This window comes from Anser brachyrhynchus (assembly GCF_964034855.1).
Source record: "Anser brachyrhynchus genome assembly, chromosome: 9".
Taxonomy (NCBI): Eukaryota; Metazoa; Chordata; class Aves; order Anseriformes; family Anatidae; genus Anser; species Anser brachyrhynchus.
The window spans coordinates 8,697,806-8,719,971 of NC_137703.1; the positions used below are offsets into that span (position 1 = coordinate 8,697,806).

Here is a 22,166-nt window from a genome sequence, read left to right on the forward strand (position 1 = left end):
TAGCCTTCCTCTTGAAGGGAAGCTTTCTTGGCAAAGTGTTTACAAAGCACAAGTAAATATAAAGAAATAGTTCTCTGTACATTGTTATACTTTTTAAATTACCCTATCTATAAGGTCAATAGGGAATTGGCGTAATCACATAGTTGAATTTGTTTAAAGTTGAGACTGCAGCATAAGAGTTAGGATGCATTAAATTTAGAACTAGATTCTGACACACATTTTTTTTCCTAATAAACTGTTCTTTACGTAACAGAGAAATCAAATCTGAAAAAAAAAAATACAACTTCCTCGCAGAAATCCCCCATAATTGCTTATGTTTATACTTCTGCAGTCATCTCTGTGTATAACTCAAATTCCATCTAAAAATTCCCTTCTTTTTCTTTTGTTTGGAAAGGAGGGTTTAACAGAAGTGTAACTGCATTTGAATCCAAGAGATTGTTTTTGCTGTAAAACTCTGAAGAGCCTATTATGCTACTGCCCTGTCTAAAGTAATGTAAAGTGAAGCTGTTCCAGTATGAGTAATGATGTGTCAGACTAATTGTTTTGACTAGCTGGGCATCCTCTGAGCTCACTGGATCATGAATACAGCAGCTACATCAGGTTTCATGCCACTGCACTCTGAATGAGGTGTTTGCCTCTCACTGTTGTTTTTATATATTTTACGTTGCACCTATTGTGTTATATTTTTGCTGCTCGATGTTTGTCAACATGATATTTTAAAATACCATGGAAGTGTTGAGTGCTGTACAATCATTGCCTAACATTTAAAGAACACTATTTTGTGAGGGACAACCTGCTGTTAGTTTGAATATCAAGTATCCCATTTACATTTTGGTGGATAGTTCAGAAATTTGATGTTTGCCAAATATGAAGTGTTGAAGAACACTTCATGTGCTGGATTAGTTCACTGTTGTGATCCCCTTCACAATGAGCAGCCATCTAATAAAATTTTGTATGCACGAATATACATGACTGCATTACGCTATCTTGCGGGTGACGGTTCAAACATGCAGTAAAAAAAATCTCCAGATTCCTTTACTGTTTTTATCAGATGGGCACGAGATCATTCAGAAAAAGGAAACCAAAAGAAAATATTTGCCTCCAGCTATCCAAAAAAATCATTCATAAATCAGCTGTAGCCAATAGACTGGCAAATAGTTGATCATGTGTGTTAAACTATTTTGTGACAGATAATAACAAATGATTTTAAAAGTTCACTTGACATTTCACACAAGTTAAAACTTTATAATATTATGCACAGTAATAAAAAATAATATTATGTAAAGTCTCCTTAAGCTGTTGCCAGAAAGCTTGCTTTGTCTTTCAGTGTGAATTCCACCAGAGGAGTCCAGAAACCTATCAAAAACTGTGATTTGTGGAAACACACACAGTTCACATCTTGTTTACTCTTCAAATATCTCCTCGTTCGTGCGTTTTGGTAACACAGCCCAGAACACCTTGCTGACTTGAACCCCCCACCCTGCGTAAAACATAATAGACAGGGTTGGTGAGATTTGGTACAAAATAAGGAGCTTTAATTAATTTTAAATGGTGCTTTTCAGAGTGTCAAAAGCTCAGCCCACTGAAGTGGAAAAGGGGGTTAGAGTGGCTAGAGCCTGGCAACACAGCTAATCTAGGCACTCCTGAGCAAGCTCATTTCAAATGCTGACATCAGTGCATCGGCATTTCGAGGTAGAGCTGCCTGGGGACAGTGAAGGGAATGAGCCACATTATAGAGGGACCTACTAGTGCAGGGCTGCGAAGTTACAGGTCTGTGGCAGCTTCTGTGACAAGGGCGCATTGTCACAGCGCGGGGCCTGTGCTGTGGGCACGGTGCACCCTTGTTTGCGCTCTCAACGTTTGGAAGTAACCCAGACAAACTGGGAGCTTGATGCCCGGTGCACACAAAACCCTTAGATGGAGGCTGTAGAAATACTGACATGGATTAGATACAACGCTGTGGACCGTGCTTTCAGTCACTAAATAGGACAGCTCCGTTGCAGCAAAGCTGCTGCTCTGCTGGCCCAGGACATTTAGATGGTATTTTTCAAATCAGAGGTTACACGTTTGCTTTAAAAGAGAGCAGAACTGTTCCCATGTGAAGATTCAGTTTTAATTTTCCAGTTTTAATTTCCAGTGTAAATTGAAACATGTTTTGAGTAGTTCCTTGTTTCTTGTTTAAAAGGCTAACTTGGCTTTTGAACATATTCCATAGAGATTTCATTATTCTGGAGTTTGTTCTGCAACCTCTTTTCTGAAGGCTGCTGATAGTAGTTATAAACACAAATACCATCAACTAAGTGATGAAATATTTTAAGTTTTTCTTCTTTTGTCTTTTTAACAGTAGCTAATATATGCTTCTCTGTCCAGTCTTGTTTTTCTTTAAATCAGTGGACTTCCTATTTACTTTATCAAAGCACACACAGCAAATCAGTACTTAACACAGTTAAACATAAACAAAAAAGGCTAGAACATGAGTTTTGTGCTGCAATGGGAGAGCACATCTTTGGCTAAAACAAAACCCTCAGAGGTATAAGGCCACTGCTAATGCCCCTTAAATTTAAGGTTGTAAGTCCTCTGGTAATGTCCCTTACTTTGAAGTGCTAGCTTAAGTTTAATTTCTTATTTATTCATTATTTACAAGTGGGAGCAAAAATAAAACCTCAGTACAATTTGCTGAGTACCAGTCAGACAACCTACAGACAACAGAAACTTGCAAAGGTTAGTAAAAAAAAAAAAAGTTCCTTTTTATAAATGTAATTGTTCCTCTCAGCCACTGGAGCATAGCAGCTTCAAACTCTTCTCTTCCAAACCTCTACACAACATGATTTTCTACAACTTTTAATTGTAACCTCAGCTATATTCATGTCCCATTTTGTATTTCAAGTTTGCTCAGTGAAGAGGCTTAACATGTGGTATTGTTTCTACAATGCATGTAATCCTAATGCGAGGCTGCTCATATTTCCTATGTCTTTGCTACTGTGCTACCCTGGGTGGCTCCATTATCTATGAGCTGCTTTTCAGGTGTGAAGCTCTGACTTTAAATCTGCCCTGAACATCTGTGTTGTTGCACCACTTACCTATTTGGTTTGGGACATCTCACATGACGAATTTGTCTCCTTAGAAAGGCTGTGCTAGTTCAAAGTCTGCTTATGAGCAAGTTCTCTAGAGATGCTATTCATGTATAACTTAATATAAATCTTACTTGTTGGAAAAAAAATATTAAAAATTAAAAACAAAACAAAAAACAACAACAACAACAATAAAGAGCCCAGGTTTTCCCTCAGGGAACAGTTCATTATTTCACTGATGCACTGACAAGGGTGGTCCTGAGTGCCTGTCTCCTACATGTGTCAGGCTAATGGCAGGTTGGGAAGAGTTGCCAACATGGTGCGTGCTTAGTGCCAGCTGGCTTCTTTTTGCTAATGGCTAATATTAAATCATTTCTCAGATTGAATTATTTCTCAAATGATAGTCACACAGATTTAGCTTAGAAGTTGGTTTTAACTGGAAACGTTCAAGGGAACCAGGTATCTGGGGAGATGGATTTTGGCATAAAGAGTAAACGTTCTGTGAAATATGGTGGCTCAACTTTTTGTTTATTCACAGCCTATCTTGAAAATGTAACACTGTGGTAATGTGATTTCACTGGGAAATTTCATCACTTCATGGCTATAGTGTGGCACTCTACCATGGCTTGTCATCTTTTTGTAATCAAATGTTTAGGGCCTAGTCCTGAACACAGCAGATGAGATTACATTGAATTACGGTAACTCTTTGTCTAAGGAGATCAATACTAGGCTGTGTATTAAATACATTTATTCTGCATTCTAGATCCATATTACACAAAGATAGACCATTGTTGCAGTTCCTCTGTATCGGTGCTGTGAAGGCATAATAAGAATTATACACAAACCCAGGCTGAATGAAATCCATACTAGGTAGCCACAGTATAGAACGTGTTATTTTTAGCGTTTATTCATTCATTTATTCATATCGTGTAGTGACAGAGCAGTCACTGGGAAGTATAGTAGGCTTTGGAAACCTATTGCTTACACAAAAGCATGTTAAATCAGAAAATGTCCACAGGCCTATTGGATCAATTCAGCTTATACTGGTAAGAGAAATTGCCTCCCACCTTCTTATTCAAAATCATCCTTAGTTTCTCTAATGGATGTAATATGAAGACATTAAAGGAAAACATTACTTACATACGATAGGTCTTTTTTTTCCCATGCATGGGAAGGTTCTGGCCATATGCACATTCCAGTCTTCTAATGAGTGCCAGGGAAAGGAGGGATGGTCTCATGACTGGAGACTGAATAGTCAGAGGCCTTTTACTGGCCAGGCTCTGACACAAATTTGATTTGAGACGAGTCATTTTATCTCTCTATGACTCAGTGCTGGCAATGAAAAAAATAAAAATGGGGATCATCTCAGTGGTAAACAGACATGTTTTCAGATCATCTCTGCAGTAAAAGGTTATATACTTTTGAAAATATTTCAGAAAAGAGCAGGGAGAATGAGGCTTCCTGTATCCCTGAAAGTTCATTCAAAAACTTCCCAGCCACTCCAAAGCATTTGCAGCTGGAAGTTATGAAGGGTATGCTTTTTTCCATGAGATTTCCAAAACTAGAAGTGTGTATCTTAAATATATATAGAATATTTAGGACAGAAATTTAGTTTTTTGCCAAGTTAAAATATTTTCATTTCTGACTAGAATGTGCAAGTGAAAAGGGAGGAGTAGAGGACAGGAAATTAAACGGTGTCTTTTATCCTTGGGATTAGTTTCATTACAAATTTTATGCAACGATTTGATTTGCTCTTTATTTTATCCAGTGTGGTTTGTTCATCAGAGGTGGGTCTGCATTGGGCCAGCCTGTGCACTATTCCACTCAGATAATTGAGGTAATTAAATCACAGTGAGATAATTTTATCTTCATTTAAATTCTCTGCATCACTCATGGATCTTATTTTAACAACACACGCAGATGAAAGATTTTTGACTTGAGGTATCGTGGTGACTTAAGGAATAGGAAACATTTCAGGATTCATTTTTCACTTGCTTTTGCATAATGCAGATATTCTCATGAAGGGTGGCAGTAGCAAAGCTTATGCCCAGAAGCACTCTGCTCTAGACATGTACGTTTCTCAACAGTCTGACCTACAAGACCCACCTGTTAGCTCAGGGATGTAGCTGACTGTCACAGCTTGTTCTGCCTCAGGAAGTTTATAGAGTTGGACTGGGTTGATGCAAGCAACTGCTTTTTTCATTTTCAAGTAATATGAATGCATTTTTTTTGTTCTAATGCACAGTGACTTTTCATAGTATTTAGGTATGATCACATTCTAAAAGGGTGAAAGAGAAATGAAGAGAAATTGGGGGTGTTCAGACAGTGACACATCAGCATCTCTAGATGTCTTATAATTTCAATCTATGCATTAATTATGGCAAGAGTGGGAATTTTGTATGTGAATGTGAATCTTATGCAACAGAATATATTTTCTCATTAACTGAATGGACAATTTTGTCACTATGCGCAATTTTCGCTAAAAATAAATAAATCCATTTTGTAACTAAATGCATTTATTTAGAAACAAGGGACGTCTGTCTGATTGGGAGGGAGTGGGTGTTTTGAGAAAGAGGTGGTTTGTGAGTCAGAACTCCTTAGATCTATTCTTGGTTCTGCTTCTGATTCATGATTGGTTGGATCCCAAATCAGTGGAAATTGGGCCAAACTTTCTGTGACCTAAAACAAGTCACATCAAAGTAAAAGTCATGTATTAGGCAAAGAGTTTTTTAACCTGTCGTGCTTACTAAAACATGAGAAATCTGAAGGGAGAAATATGATGTACTTTTTCTCTAGTTCCTTGCCTTTGAATATCTGATGCAAGGCATGATGTTTCCCTTCTACATCTGGTCATTTTTCTCTCCTGTCCCACAGTCAACACATTTTTTTCTAAAACTGGGACTCTAAATATCCCATGAATATCATCACAGACTTATATATAGATAGCGTGACCAGAACTATTTGTTTATTTTTATTTCAGGGAGCAACATTGAAGCTGATGATGTCCACTTTTGCTTTTGAATTCTGATTTTTTTTGTTGTTGTTAAAAATAAAATAATTCTCTTTTTTATAATTGTTGAGGATTTTTAAACAACTAAAAGATTCCGTGGGTAATAAATGAAATTAATAATTCTGTGTACTCGTGTACTCTCTTACTATTTTGACTATAACCATAACTACTGCCTTTCATTTAGGATCACAGAATTCAGAAGAGCTTCCCTAGGCTATCAAATCCAGTCCCTGGTGTTCACTGGAAATATTACAATTAAATAACTGCTAAGAAAAATCCAGTCTATTAACACAGTCCCCAGTAGGTTTCCTATATCAAAATTCTGACCTGTAGTGAAAACCCAAAGCCAAAACTACACTGTCACAGTGAAAGAACAACAACAATAAAAAATGAAGTGTTGCTAATGCCACAGTTCCTTGCAGTAGGGGAGAACAAAGCTTTTGTATAAAGCACTTATTTAATAAATTTGTGGGTTTTGGGTGCTCTGCAGACAGCTGAAAGAATGTAAAATAATTAACTACAAGGCAATCCTATTTCCAGATTGCACCAAGAACCTGTCCCCCAGCACCATGCAGTATTGAACATTTACCTTTCTTTCTCAAAAATACCTGCAGTGAGTGGGGGAGGGTAGTTTACTGTGGCATACATCCCATTATTGTAGATGGGATTTTCTGTGTGTGTGTGTGTGTGTATTTCAATTTAGACTCAACAATATGGAAGCAACTCTCAAAGGGCACCATGTTCTTGTTGCATGTATAGCATAATGCTACTAAACATTAGAATAACTGAATCAACAGAATGTATAAATAGATATCTCCTTTACCCATCTGTACAGCTACAACGTGTTTAATGTATTAATTAAAACTTTCAGCAAAAAGAAAAATGAAGCTTGAACACTAATCTGAAAACATTCTTTTTCAACATGTCAGGAGTGTACTGTACAAAACAGCTTCTTTAACAACTTAATAAGTAAGTGAGAAATGTTGCTGCAGGTAGTGGATCTTCAGTGATAACAGCTATTGCAAATGATTGATTTTTAAAAAAAGACTTAGTTGAAATCTGTTAACTTGTGAAGACGTTTAGTTGTTGCTGAGTAAAGAGTAAGGATCTTGCTCGTGTACCAGGTTCAGGGAGAGAAAGGAAAGGTTAGAACTACTTTTAGCTCAAACACTAAGGTATTTATTCTCCCAAAGAAATTTGCAAATAGTAATGGGGACTTCACATCCAAATCCTTTCTGTGTTCCTGTGAGCATACATTTGACAAGGTGTACTTGAGCTACACTTATTTATAGCTAGAGCAGTCTAAAAGTATTTTGAAGAATTCCAATGTTTTTTTTTAATTAGTTTTCCCTTGAAATTATGTACAGCAGGCAAAATTCTCTTTCCCTCCACTGTTTAAATGAGGACGCTTCTCTTCTGCTGTCTTGTTGACATAACTGAGCACAATTTGTCTCAGTGTAGATCTGTAAAACAATTTACTCCTGCACCAGAAGTTATTTTCTGTCCTGTAGGAGTTACCATTCAGAGACAATAACAGCTCACACCAGTAGCATTGTCTGTCATGAAATAAACTTCAGTGAGGTCAGCTTGTTTCATATGTATGTCTACAACTCCTTGGAGAATTAATTTGACATACAGAGTGCAAATGCATTACTAGCTTTTGGGATTTTCCTGCATGGTTGTGGAGCTCTAGCAACATACCCTTCATTTCCTAGCTGGCAATCTTTTTTCTCAACAGAGTTTCAAAGATGTGACTACTTGCAATTGCAAGTCCCATTTCTGGAACTAAACTCCTTGGCTGAGAACCTCAAGTGGGGATGTAACAAGCAATTAGTGGCATACCATATTATTGTAATAGTGTGAAACCTGTTTGTGTGGTTAAGTACCCCTAATGTTATTAGTTAGGATAGGGGCTGGACTGTAGAAGGCAGCTGTATATCCCATGCGGATTGGGAATCACAGGATAGGGTGTATACGGATGAGGTGCTCCTACTGTTATGCTGTAGAGGAGGAGATGTGCCCAGTGGCCTGCTCTGCTCTTCACCCTGCGATGCAGAACAACAGTCCCTGAAGAGAGAGTTGTTTCAAAGGTCCCTCACACGTTGTAGTGAGATCACAATACTGACAAGTGGGGGACTAATTGAGGGCAGAGGGCAAGAGAGAAATCCCCCATTCTGAAATCCCTCTGTATCGTTCTTTCCCTGTAAACTAACATGATTCCACATTATCATTGTATTAGCTTTTTACTTCACCATGCAATACTCAGATGGTATTGCATATCACAACTGAACTCTCTAGTTTGAGTTGGCCAGTGTCTAGACAGTCCATGCCCAACACAGCTTTCGCTGTGACAGTGACAAGTTAAGGCTAAATGTCTCTCATCGGGGTTAGTCAGGATTTTAAGATCAGGAACAGAGAAATTATGTATCTGTCTTTGCACTGTGGAAGCTTTCTGAAAATTTAAGAAATCTTAAATACAAAAACCCTAAGTATGAGGAACTCTCAGTTGGTGGTGGTGGATTTTTTTTTTTGAACGTCAATTCACATTTTCTACAAACACGAGGGCTACAAACTTCTTTAAAAACATAATGAGCTAAGATTCTCATGTAACTAAACAACTTCAGAAGCTGAGGGTTTTTGAGGATCTCTAAACAACATAGACTGCAATCAGTACAAAAGATGAGGTGATTCTAGTACAGTATATGTGTTAATAAGGTTTGATCTGCTTCTGCTCGTGTTATATTACTAATTCAGTGGAACTTTGCTCAGCACTAAATAGTGGTTTACAACAAATAACGATGAATTTTCATATCCATCAACAGGCTGTAAAGGGAATGATCTGAAATCAATGCAAACAGGGAGCAGAGCAGTATATTTAAGTATTTTCATGTTACTTGAACCTTTAGTAAAGTACTCAGCTAATCACATTTTCCTTGATAGTAATCCTATAAAAATGATTTATGTAAAGTATTAAATATATAGCTGGTGATATTTCTTCTTTCCTTATGCAATTTGTTATTTTAACATTATTTTGTTTAGTTATTGGAGTAATTCTGGGCTTTGTTTGTAGAACAAATATTTTTTTAATAGGTAACATTTATTTTGGCCACGGTACATTAAAGATGCAGGACTAAAGCTTAAGCTGGTGTAAGCTGATCTGGCTTCCAGCAAAGTCAATCCTTTAAGTTTGTGAAGACTTTCAGTCGCAGCAAAGAGAATAAAAAAGTCAATGTAGTCCTTTTACCTGTCTTAAGGATCAGACCTGTAATTGCACCGGGAAACTGAATGTTTTAAAAATTCTTTTGCTCAAGTCAGTTGATGAAAAATATATTTATTGATATACTCGACTTTATGGAGTGAGATTGTGAGTATGGTGGGGAGGAGGGTGTGGAGCTACGAAAAAATGTTCTTTGTAAAAGGGTACTTTAATTGAAACTAAGCAAACTAAAGAGGAAAATAATGTATCTAAACAAACTTTGTATCCTATAAAGATGTGGGTACATAAAGCACGCAAGCCCATTGCTTATTAGATTATTTCAGGCCTTCACAAGCTGTTTGCTTACTCCAATAGCAACTTGTTGATAATAGGAAGCCTTTTGTGAGAAATGGCCCGAAAAACAATGGAAAGCGTCAGATTTAGTAAAGTGTCTAAGGAAAGTCTTAAAATGACACCCACGCTATGAAGGGAAGACCAAATTTGCTTTTTCTGAAGGGAATTTGTGTTTGTCAGGAAGGGCTCCTCACGGCTTTGTTTCCAGGCCTTGATGTGTGACCAGGAGCCTCCAGGCCTCCCGTCACCCCTGGCCTTGTTCTGCCACCGCGCTGCCCACCCATACCGGCACCGCAGGGGGAAGGGTTTCAGAGGAGCCAGAATCAAAAGCGGAGGGAGGAAAAAAAGTGCTTTTCAGGGTCTGATGTGTGGGAATCAAATGAGAGGCCTAGCTCAAATCCGGTCGCCAGGCAACCATAGTGATATGCTGAGGGAATATCATTAAAGTTGGAAACTAAGCGGTCGCTCTGAATTAGCAAACCTGACCGCCGTGTGGATGATGCGCCAGAGCCACCTCAGCCCCCGAGCTCCGTTTCTGCACGTAGAGGGGGGAAAAAAGCAGCTGATTTGTGGAGTTTTTCATAAAAAAGACAATGGCTGTCCAGACATGGAGTTGGTGGTGAAATATGGTAACTGCCAGGCCTGCAGCTGGCCCTCTGACACAAGATTAATAAGTTGCCGTTTCCTAGCCGACCACAACCTAGTGGGAACTATCCGGCATTTTTCCATGAATTGTGGGTAACAGCCTTCCCGCAAGCTGGCCTACTTTACTGCTCTGTTTTTCGCAGCTCGCTGAAAGTGCAGTAAACATCTGTGGCTGCAACGAGGTCACTGGAGATGGTGCCCGGCAGCCGCCACCTGAGCTGGCCCGGCCCAGCCCCGTGCACAAAACCAGGGGCTCACTTCAAAGCACGACACCTTCCACTTGGGAGGAGGCTCTGGTCCTGGGTTAAGCGCTTCAAAAGTTTTGCTGCAGCTGGAGCAGGGAGGGGGTGGCGAGGGACCGGGTTCAGAAATGACAATGTGACAAGAGAGCGGGAGCAAACCTATTGAATTAGATTTAGGTTGTGCTGAATATTATCATCGACATGAACAAGCAAAGCTTATCGGCTCTTTCCTTCTTGAAAGGTTGAATGAAATTGAATTGCCAGCCTCTGTATTTTACCACCGTTTGGCTGCAATGGCTCAGAGGCATACATGATCACTTAAAAGGAAGCCAGGTTGAGTCAAACTGCAGGGCATATCTATATGTTTCTGACAGCAACATCTCAAACACAGTGTGACATGGCATAACATTTAGAGGTAATTTGATTACAGGCACTGTGTAATGCAAATCAGACTTCCCCAAACGTGTTAATTTTTTATCACAATAGGTCACCAATGCAGTCAAGTTTGCTTCATTTTAAGGTATTTTCAAGCTACATTTTCTATTATATTAAAGCATCATAATATAATTGTGTGCATTTGCACACAAATTATAAAGAGCTAAAAGATCACAGAATCTACTGGCTTCTGTCTTTCCAGTTTTAATTTTTAATTATGATATAATGAAAATCTTTTCAGTAATGTGTAGATGTTAGAGAATTGTTTGAATGGTACTTTAGACAGAAATATTCAGAAAGAATGAGTTATAACTCACATTTATAGATTAATCTGTGTATAAAGAAAAGCACATGCATTTGTAAATGTTTTTAAACTTCTCTGTGGTCCATTTATCCATTTAGAGCCACGTGCAGCTGACTTGCAATTAATTTATGATATTACTTCTGTTGGTATGTAGGTAACCTGTCACAGTACCTCTGCATTCTCTGAATGCAAAAGTGCAAGAATTGTGCTTTCAATTTCTGGATTTGCTTCTGTCCTTCTGTGCAACATTGGTGAAAGAGGCTCCTTCTTTCTTGTCTTGGTTTCCCCACTTTTTCGCTGTACATTTAGATTCACAAATGAAAAGGATCACAGAGAAGCTAAGTTTGAATCATCATATCAGCCTGGGGAGAACATTCTTAAATTTTGAGCTTCTGTTTTTAGAAATCACTTTGTGGAGCAATATTATTCTGATGATTCAGAGCTAATGAAACTTTAAGTGGTGACAGAGTCCTGCTGATAGGATCTATCCACGAAGCTGGAGCACAGCATAACCCCTCATATCTCCAATGTATGTCAGATACCAACCAAAAGACTCGGCATTGGCAGGTGGTTGCCATTAGTGTGCTGTGTAATTGGCACTGGAAATCAGTCTGATTTGAGGCAGCATTGAAGTATCTTACTTGGTGGGATAGGAGAAGCTGATGAGAAGTTAAGAGATGGTCTGGCATGGTTAGCTGAAGTTTGATCAACCCAATGAGTGCAGAAAGCAAACCCAGATTTGAAATGAAACAGAGCTGAGTACAAACAGGGAGAAGCCCAGATGATGAGAACCCCAGCTGAGAACAGTCTGAATATGTAGTCATTTGCCTTTGCTAAAAAGGCAAGGTTTGCAGAAAGAATTGGTATATTGTCTTGAATCTGTGGTATAGCAGGAAAAAAACATTCAAGCAGCAACCAGTCATGATTATTGCTTTCCAGTATACGTGCCAAGGACTCCTTTTTAACATGTGTAAATGTGTAAATAAAAGAAATATCCCCCAGTCAGTATAAAAGAAGAACCCAAAACATAAACACAAGTGAAAGTTTATATGTGGTAAACATTTCCTGCACATCAGCTGATCTACCACAATCTTAGACGTATGCTTTTAGCTCGTGAAAAATGTCAAGTAATTCATGTTGGCTGAGCCCTCTGCTTTGAATAAAGAGAGGAATTAACTAATTCCAGTTACCTGAGCTGCAAACTCAGAGCACAAGCACAGACAGTTGCCATGAATCAGATGGCGTGCAATAACCTCTTTGCATGTGAACATCCCAAGTTTATATGAACTGAGCCCGCTCAGTCATAATGAGAGAGGCTAAGTTGCCTTCGGCTCTGCAGCCACAGAAACATTACTGCTGTTTGCCGCCTCCACGTCTTTTGGGGTCAGTGTAGATTTTGCTTTTTCTCTGGTTCTTCGTTTAATCTCCAGCACTTTCAAAACACTCACATTTCTGTTGTAAGATTTGCCTGGAGTGAGGAGAGAAGCTTAACAACATGGATCCCTTGTATTTATAAGAGCATTCTTCTCACGATCTCTGCCTGTCACAGACATGAGGATTAAGCATGATTCTGTTTCCAGTATGCATTTCTCTCATGTGTCCCAATGATTCTGGACCCTGCAGATACTTGGAAACCAGGTTTTCCAAGAATCTGAATATTGTAACTTTATGGTTACAAAAATATTCCTATTCTGACAATTACGACTCGCTTCTATTTTGTGTTCTGAATTATTTGGAACTACCAGATTTTAGGCACTTTAATGGTGAAATCAAGCAAAGGGACATTAATTTACAGTTATAGCAATAGTTCTTGATATATACTGTGTTGTGCATCTACTCTTGAACAACATGTTTGGTATCTATAGCCTGATATAATTTTTTTTTTTGTGTGAATTTACTTAGCATAGCATTACTGTATGTGTTATTTCAACCCAAATCCCCGAAGCCTGTTTAGTCCTATTGCATTTCTTCATCCTTTCTGCTCCTTGACATAGTTGGCTATTACTACAGCAGAAGCATTGCAAAGTGTTTTTCACAGCCTCTGCAGCTTTTCTGGTTACACTGGTTCCTGCAGTCAGCTGGACGTTTTCTCTTTATGCAAGGAAGGTCTCACCTGACTGACTGTGTCCACTTGAAGAAACAGCTCTCCTCAAACAGGGCTAGGAAAACAACAGCCTCTATTCCCTCCCAGCACCAGCCTTTCAGGTGTGAGGGCAGGGCTGGCTGCACAGATGAGGAAGCAGCTTGCCTCAATTATGGGCTTTCCAATTATTGCAGCATTAACTCAGACCCATTTCCTAGCTGCATGGCTGCCACTCGCGGCTCAGCTTTAAAAATCAACAATCAGTTTGCATCTGTGCCTGTCTGCCCTTCTGTATAGCGAAGGGAGAGGAAAAGGTGAGGTGCAGAGAGCCTAGTGGTTCTTGATGTTAATGAGAAGCCAGTGTGATCTCCTGTGAGTGTTCTTCAATAAGTGATGAATGGGACATGTAAGAACATCTTCTTGTTACCCGTGTGTACCTTTCCTGATATCAGATGTCTGTATTACTACTCCTGCCATTGTAACCTAGGACTGTGATTCGTGAGCGGAATATTCTTTGTCTATTTAATAGTCATACAGAACTGAGTATCTGGAAGAGTAGGGTAGCCTGAGGAAGAAACATCATTCTCCTGTAATCCTGAACTGATGACGTTCATTTGGGTGGTTTGACTTTGTTGCTTCTGTTTCTTAAAGAATAATACTGCTTCTTCGGGTGCTGTTCTGACCCTGCAGGAGGGGCAGGCAGAGAGTGTTGGTTTAGGTACTGTATGAAATAGTGTGCACAGGGCACATCTGATCAGTTTCTGGTGGAAAGTAAGCACCCATTGTTTTTTGTTACGTCTGAGAGTTTTTGATATTGTGTAGGAAATCAGCTGTAGAGTGGCTGGAGTCTCCTGCCCCTACTAACATTTCCATAATGTTTTCTATGGCACCAAAGCCCACTTCTATCTAGTGTAGAACTGGAAAGTTGAACAGATGATCTTTTTGTCCTCTTGAAGTATTTTGTTCAGATTTTCAAGCACCATGAAAAAAACAAACAAACAAAACAAACAACCAAAAACCATTAACCGAATAAAAAGTTAAAAAAAAAAATAAATCAGAAACTTAATTTAAAGGTGATATCAATAGCCCAAATTCTCAGCTTGTTGAAAGTATGCTCAGCCCACGAAAGCTAACTTTTGAGACAAAGTGAGTGGGTATCAGGCAAAGGAGAGATGTTGAACTGGCTGGTTAATTTTTTCTATTTTTTTTTTAATTAAAACAAAAACAAACCCTAGACAAAAGATATGCCAAGAATGTGTGGTACTGGAGAAGAATTCTCCTGAGCTTCATAGGCAGATTATCAGACAACTAGTTGAGAGGAATTCCCTCATGATCGGCTTGCCCTTTTCCTACTGCAAGTGTTAGAGCAAGTGGCTAAATTTCCATGCTCTTGCTTTTCTTGGCCACCTCTGCAGTGTGCCTTGGGCCAGCAAGTTTGCTCTGTAAGTAGCTGTGATTTAACCCTTATGGTTCTCTTTCTTCTTGGCTGTCAGCTGGTGGCAAAGCGCCAAATGCTAACAACCATAATGGCTGAGCAGCTGGGGCTCCATGCAGAACATCTTAAAAATTACTTGCGTTCTGGCTCCTTCATTGCAACATGTTGATCTCTTCCTATTTGACTGGGGTGGTGGCAGAAGTGAGACGGGTATTCTGAGGGAATAGACAGGGCTAAGGTTTTATCCTTTGCAGGAAAAAAAAAATATTTTAATGCTGCTAAATAAGGCAACTGCTAAAGAGAGCTTTCTTTCTAATTCATAAATAGTTGAGCAGCTCTTTTCTGTAATTACACACTATGAAAGTTTGAAAGGGTTTCTTCTGGTTATTGCTTTCATTTGTAATCTTCCTTTAAGAAATGGCAGAGTTCTCAGACTCTTCCCTGTCCTGGACAAGCTGGGACTAAATCCTGCCTGTTGGATTCCTGTAGGTTGTTATCAAGGAGAAGGAAGACACAGTTGCCTTTGGTAGTATTTACTGTCGTAATATCAGTAATGAACAGGAGACAGAACTGTTTACTAACACATAACCATTAAAAACGTTGTGTTAAGCTGATAAAGCTCCAATAATACTTGAAGTTTGTTATTCAGTTGGTAGAAATGGAGTGAAATTTGAGGTAGTGAGACTAATTTTGTAAAACTAATAAATGCAATAAGGTAGCCTGCATAACTTTCCATAAGCAAGAAAAGAAATCCTTTATGTTTCATTTTATTTTAGGCAAGCAAGTGGTTTTGCTGTCAGCACCACTTGTAACAGTATAATGAAACTGAATCATTTTAAACAAACCCTCAAATACTTTTTACTTTGTGTTAGGATTATGCAACTGAGAGAGAATAGTAACTTCTTAAGAAAAAAGAAGCAATATGTGACATTTTGTCTGTCAGCACCAGTGAAGTGGAATACACAAGCTTATTTAAAATTATTATTGAATTTTACTTTACTTATAGTGTTATAACAATAAAGGAAAAAGAAATGGCTTGGAATATAATGAACCAAAATCATAAACAGCAAGGGGTATTATAGAATCAATAAGGAAGAATCTGAGCAAGCAAACTCTAGTGAATAATAAATCTTTATTGGATTCCTATAAATTATTCTTGCTACAGTGGTAGTGGACACTGAGGAATAATCCCACCAAGATCATTAAGCATATGATATTACTCATATGTAAATTGCAAAGGATCAGGCCCTGTATGGAGACGTGTAGTCCTTTTCCAGTACCGAAGGATTAATGTAGCTAAATTTAAGCAGCACAGAGGAATTTTAAAAAACACTCAGTGTTAGCACTTCTGCTGACCTAAATGAGAGAAGAGCTTGGACAGCATTGGACTTTAGAAAATCCTACTAGTTTCTGTGTACGTGGCTTCAAATCCTTAACTGCGTGCTAAATCAGCCCTTCCAATTTTAAAAATGATTAATGACTCACTTAACAGACCAGATTGAAAACCCTTTGAAACCTGTGAAGAGAATCCTGATGATTTCAGATTTGGATTCATTTCAGAATTGAATTTGTTTTGGAGAAACTTGGATATTTTATCCAAAAATAATCAGGCTGAGGGGCAATAGAACTGGATGCACTGATTGGTAACAGTTATAATTCTTACCTCTGGGGCATTCAGATTGAATTTTCTATTGCTTTGAAATTTAAAGTAGCAGTTGAGATTTTTCTGAGATATAGGTACAACTTATACTTAGCATTGTTTCACCCCACACAGCTTTTATAATTTATTTCACTACTGCTGATATTCTTGAGGGATGTGCAATCTTGGAGATAAATTCCTTCAGGTAGATATTATTGAGGTTAAACTAGAAATTTAATTTTGAGAAATTTATCCTTCACGTAGCTTCAGGTCACCGTAGTGTAATTCAGTGCAATGCATCTGTCTATAACTTGGTCACTTTTCCTGCTTCTTTTGGATCTTATCATGCTAGATTGCGGTGTGGGAAGGGGGAGGAGAGACCAGGCAGAAAGCACTTCCTTGGAGTGTACGGTAATGCGGCGCACAGTCAGCACCCGCTCTGCTGGGTAAGTCCCAGGCTTGCCCTCGGCCTCATGGGACCCTTCCAAAATGATACAAATGAACCTGTTGTTGTACTTGGGTTTACTGCCTGTGAAACCTGATAGCGACCTGGAAAGGATCCAGTTTCACCTAATCCAGCAGGTAAACTCTGATGCTACTTGGGTGAGCTTTGCAAAACTCCGTGGATAGAACCAGGGACTGCCAAAAACCTCTCCCCTCTCTGATCTCCGTGGCTAAAGAAAGAACTTCTGTACCAGTGCCTTGCAACACACCAGTGCCTCCTTGGTTTACACACCAAGGAGAGATGCTTAATGGTGACCAGATGCACTTGTTTGTGTTGGAGTTGCGTTACTGTGTGTTCATGCAACTTCCCCAGAAGAGAGATATTTTCCTACTTGTGTTGTGTTTAAATATTTTCTAGTTCGTAATCTCATAATGCTCTTGACAAAGGAAAATCATTTCATGGCAGAACGACACATCCTGGAGATCCTGTGTCTTACACGAGGGCTGGCTCTTCATTAGTGCCGCGGTGGAATTCAGTGTTGCTAACAAAGCAGAGTGTGCCCACGATATTAGCGTGGTGTGATCGGCTACTCAGTGAAGGAATAATTCATAGGCATACACTAACAAGGCTTTGACTGAGCTGTGCTCACTCTTTTAAGGAAGACAGGGCTGTTGTTTTGGGGTTCAGGCCTGGCCCTTCTGAAGGCCTGAGGACTGCACCATCCCTTTGAGGTGTACAACAATGAGAACACTGCCTCTTCCTGACAGGCCCTGTGCTATGCCTCTGTTAGAAAACAGAGCTCAGAGGTCTACCAAAAAGCCCACTGTGCCTGGAAATATCAGACAATGAAAAACTGAATTAATAGAATCTGACACAGTTTTACTGTAGCAGCATGTTTTTCCTTGCTTAAATATATTTTTCCTTCTCTCACGAACAGATTACTTGATGATCTTTTCAGAAACAGAAAAGTTGAAAAAAAAAAAGGTAAAACAAAAACGCTAACAATATTGGGTGTAAAGATATTTTTTTCTTTTCTGTGTTAAAAAAAAAAAAAGAGACAACATGAATGTCAGTCTGAAGCACTGCTGGCAGAGCTAAGAATGTGGTTCTGTGATAAAAGAAGCCGAGTTGTCTTTGACTATCCATTTGAACATACAGACCTGGTTGCAAGCCCAAACTAGAATTCTTGTCCAAATTTTGGGAGTGTTTGGATTCTGCTTTTTGGTTTGATCTCATATTGACACAGGAATTAGTAACTGAATTTGTACCTACATCTGTCTTTTCACGCGACATACTTGGGTTGCTTGAAGCTGGAGTTTTGACCTTGTAGCTAACTGGAATTGCTACATATCTAACTTGTACATGATAGGTAGTGGTTGGGTTTCTTATTCCAGAAAAATGTGTGCACCAACTGTATGCTCAGTCACTGGGTTTGAGATCTCCATTTTGAGCAGCAAGCCCATGCAAAGGGAATTTACTCAGTTTTCAGTCTGTATTGTCTCAGGTAAAACTCCAAATCCTCTGACATCCAGGGATGTTTTGCTGTTGGATTCAGTCTGGCTAGGGTTTTTCCTGTCTGGTATTCCTGTGCTTGCCAAACAGCTACTCACAAGGAAAGGGAAGAAAAGGTTCCCTTTAATTTTTTGGATTCTGTGTGTTTCTAAGGTGTGTTCTCAGCCTGGATTAGATGAGTTATGAACCGTTGTACAAAGCAGAACCAGAATATCTGTAGCACTAGGGACAGAGAATCTGTCCCTCAGACCTCCTCCTTTCCATCTCTAGCAACCCCCTGCAACCAGAATCTGGATGCCAAGAAACATACGCCAGTCGGATGAGACAGGGAATCCTGTAGCAATAGCAGTAGTAGAGCAATTATGGTAAGCCTTTAACTAGCTACACAGTGAACATTTTACATTCCTAAATCTGCCATAATGCAAAATAATCTGTTTATGTTAGGGAAGACATTGCGTTCTGCTCACTCATCCCTTCCCAGGCTTGTCTGCACAGGGCTAGGTTTCCATAACCCCTAACAGGAAAACACAGAATTGCCAAAAACTTGGGACTTTTTTTTTTTTTTTTTTAATATCACCTCAGTTGCTCTTCATAGCCAAAGGGCCTGTAATTGTTCTTATAACAAAGAGTGACAATGAGAGCTGTGGAGCTTGGTGCTCATCCCACAGGCAACAGGATCCCTTCTCAGCTGCTGGATTCTCTTCCCAGTTAACACACCTGGCCTCCCCAGCAGCACTTGGTAGAGTTCAGACATAGTGCCCCATAGGCAACCCTCTAACCCTGCTTTGCTGCTGTTTTGTCTACAGTTTATGGGCAACTTTTATTGATGTTCATTGCTTTCTGACATAGGAAGTTCTGAAGTCAGAAAAGCCTTCACTTTTCCCCCAACCCACTTTAAATGAGACTATTTTTGGAGGCTACCATTCCATCTGATGGATGCCTTTTAGCAGGTCAATTATAATAATTTCAATAACCTGATTTCTAAATTTAGCAATAACATTTCACTAATGAACTACTGATAGAGTTCCAAGCACAGTACCAGAATTTAGGATCCCTGCTTAGTGGGGCTTTATAATCTATGGGCTTGCTCTAACTGCAATCATAAATTGCTGAATTCTTATACAGTTAAAGAGAGTTGGACTGAGCCCTAAACAAGATAGCAAGTTTCAAGAGTTTTCAGAAATCAGATTTAGATCAGATAAAGGCTTAAGAAGCTAGATGTTTGGATGAAATATGCTTTCAATAAAACAAAACAAACAAACAAACAACAAAAAAAAACCACTGTTTTTCTTCCTGGTAATTTTCTGTTATAACAAATGCATTGCCTGCTGCCGCCTATATGAAGCAGCGTAATAAACGCATGAGTAACTTTAAGTATGTGACTAGCTCCATCGAAGGGTTAAATTTTTGCACATTGTTAAGTTCTCTGTATGTGATTGCCATTCCGGAGCCCAATCCCACATTCCTGAGCAGTCAAATTTCCCCTGGAAGTCAGTGGGAAGTTTTCAGGTGCATAGCAGTGGACTACAAAGCAGAAAGTTTCTGGAGAAATAGGGGACCCACCATTTTCAAACTAAAAACTAGTCACCTTAAAAGTGACCTCTGTGCTCTCTCTCAGCCAGAGGCATAGAAAGAAAGCATTCATTTGTATTTGTCCTCTAACACTGAGTGGAACAAGCATTGCATGCCCATCAAAGAAAACATTTTTTTAACTAAACAAGAAATGTTTAAAGCTTTTTGTACCTTCCTTTCACTGGGGTGCTTATTTATTTTAATAAATGCAGCTAAGCAATTATCGCAGGATGCTGCATGTGGCATTTCTTTGGGGGAAAAGCACGGTTCCCTTATACATCCATCCATATTCCCCCCCTTGTGATTCCCAGTTTCGGCTCTTCCCCTAACCTCATTTGGGCAGGGTGCCTGCGAGCAGCACTGAATACAAAGAAAGGAAGCAGCCCAAGTGTAAGTTTCCTTTGCCTTATGCCCCATATTATTCTTTATTTGTTGTGCTAATTCAGCAACGTAATTCCCAAATACAGCCTCCTTGAATTGTTTTGATGAGAACTGGTAACTCAGTGCAGACTATTTTTAATGAGCTCTGCAGTCTAAAGACACAGAATTATTTGGTGTGAAGGCTCCATGCGCTAACTGTTTAATGATATGGCCGATTACTGTAGTCCTACTACTATTAAAAAAAAAAATTAAAAACAATCCTTACTGCTATGTGATTAAAATTTGTTTCTCAAGCCATAAAACAGCCTGTGCAGAGTGTGCAAGTTAACCAGGCCACTTGTCCTTTGTCCTTGGTGCCTTTTGGTGATGATGTGGTAGTGCCCTCTAGTGAAAAATCTCGACAAGCATCATCCAGAGTACAATGCAGGACTTTGTTCCAATTTCTGACAATTCTTTCTTTTGGACTCTATTTTGGGAAAAAATTGATTTATGTCTAAATATTTCCAAAGTCAGCAGCTAGTGAAGGCATTACAGTACAAAAACTACCTGTTTCCATACTTTTCAGAATCAGTGGGTGTTTTTTCACCTTTCAACTACTGTCTTAACAAATGAGCCGTGGTTAAACATTTCAAAGAAGCAGAATTTTTATTTTTGCTCTTATGCATTACTTGTGCCAGCAGGGCTTTGCATGGATGAAGCCTTACAAAGTTTGTGGTTGAAGGCTCTGCCCAGTTCCCAGGAAATGCAGTACCCAAACTCTCATTAGGCAGGAGCAGGATTGGGTTCACTGAATAGTCATACAGTATTAAAAGGTAAACAGCTAGCCTGAAATGTTACCAAAACTTTTAGCTTCCTCTGCTCAGGAAAGAGGAACATTCAGAAATATTCAGAGAAGAAAAAGAAAGAAGAAGAAAAAGAACAGAAATGTATTCTAGTTGTCAAAAAATTTCAGAAAGCGCAGGATACACACCTTTGTTGCTGTCAAAGAATATTTGCTCTGTTCTCCCACACAAATTTTATTGCCTCCTTCTGACCAGAACAATAACATATTAGACTACAACCAAACCAGTGACCCACTGTGTTCAGACAATTGCTAACTTTTTGATATTTTCCATTGAAATGGAATTAGAGAACTATTATGTACCTTTCATGTACAGAGTTTTTTGTTGTTGTTTCCTTTTTCTTTCTTTCTTTTTTTTTTTTGGCCTGCTATAGTATACACTATTAATATGGTGTAGTATTTCCATGTATGTTAATCCTGTAGTTTGTTAATCCCGCAGTTTGTGGTCAGAGTACTGCTGCTACTGTGACTTGTAGTGAACACTGCGGAGTCTTACCCAGAGCTAGATGTGCTTGGAGCTGTACAGAGATGGGGAAAAAAAAAAAAAAAAAAAAAAGCAGAGTCTGTCAAGTCAGTCTCCTTCCTGAACGTTTTATTTCATTTAAAATATCAAACTTATGCATCATAAACAAACAAAAGGCATCATGTTAACTGACGCATTAAAGAGGTCAGATCCTGTATTTCTTCTGTGATGGGGAGGGGGGCAAAAGGGGAAGTGATGCTATTGACCTATATAAGTGCTATTCAAAGTGAGCAAAAGTTAGCCTAAGAAAAGCTGAAATGTTCTGCGTGATCCTCTTCACATGGAAAGGTCAGGAGGTGGGGAGAGAAAATCAGGAGAAAAAGATGTGATTAAAATGAGGTTTTATTTTTGTTTCAGGTTAGGGGAGTGGGAGCTGATTGAACATTTTAGACATGAGAGCGGAGTAAGAGACATATCCCTCAGTGCTAGGGTTATCCATGTAACCTGAAGACCCTTTTTATTTAAAAAGCTATTGCTT

The 22,166-nt window shown here is 39.0% G+C and overlaps 1 protein-coding gene across 5 annotated transcripts in view; it reads left to right on the forward strand.

Annotated features, from left to right (window-relative positions):
* Nucleotides 1-22,166, forward strand: part of LOC308199858 (uncharacterized protein) — a 322,615-nt gene that overhangs the window by 163,724 nt on the left and 136,725 nt on the right. The window contains exons 4-5 of one of the 5 annotated variants that reach the window (XM_080604632.1): nucleotides 4,840-4,908; nucleotides 6,052-6,302. The exons of 3 other annotated variants lie outside the window; for them this stretch is intronic. In XM_080604632.1, the coding sequence (XP_080460758.1) occupies nucleotides 4,840-4,908; nucleotides 6,052-6,099 (117 nt within the window). In that variant the 3' untranslated portion in view covers nucleotides 6,100-6,302. Of the gene's footprint in view, nucleotides 1-4,839; nucleotides 4,909-6,051; nucleotides 6,303-22,166 lie in introns of those variants that run through there. One more of the 5 variants, XR_013955047.1, reaches the window with a different exon arrangement.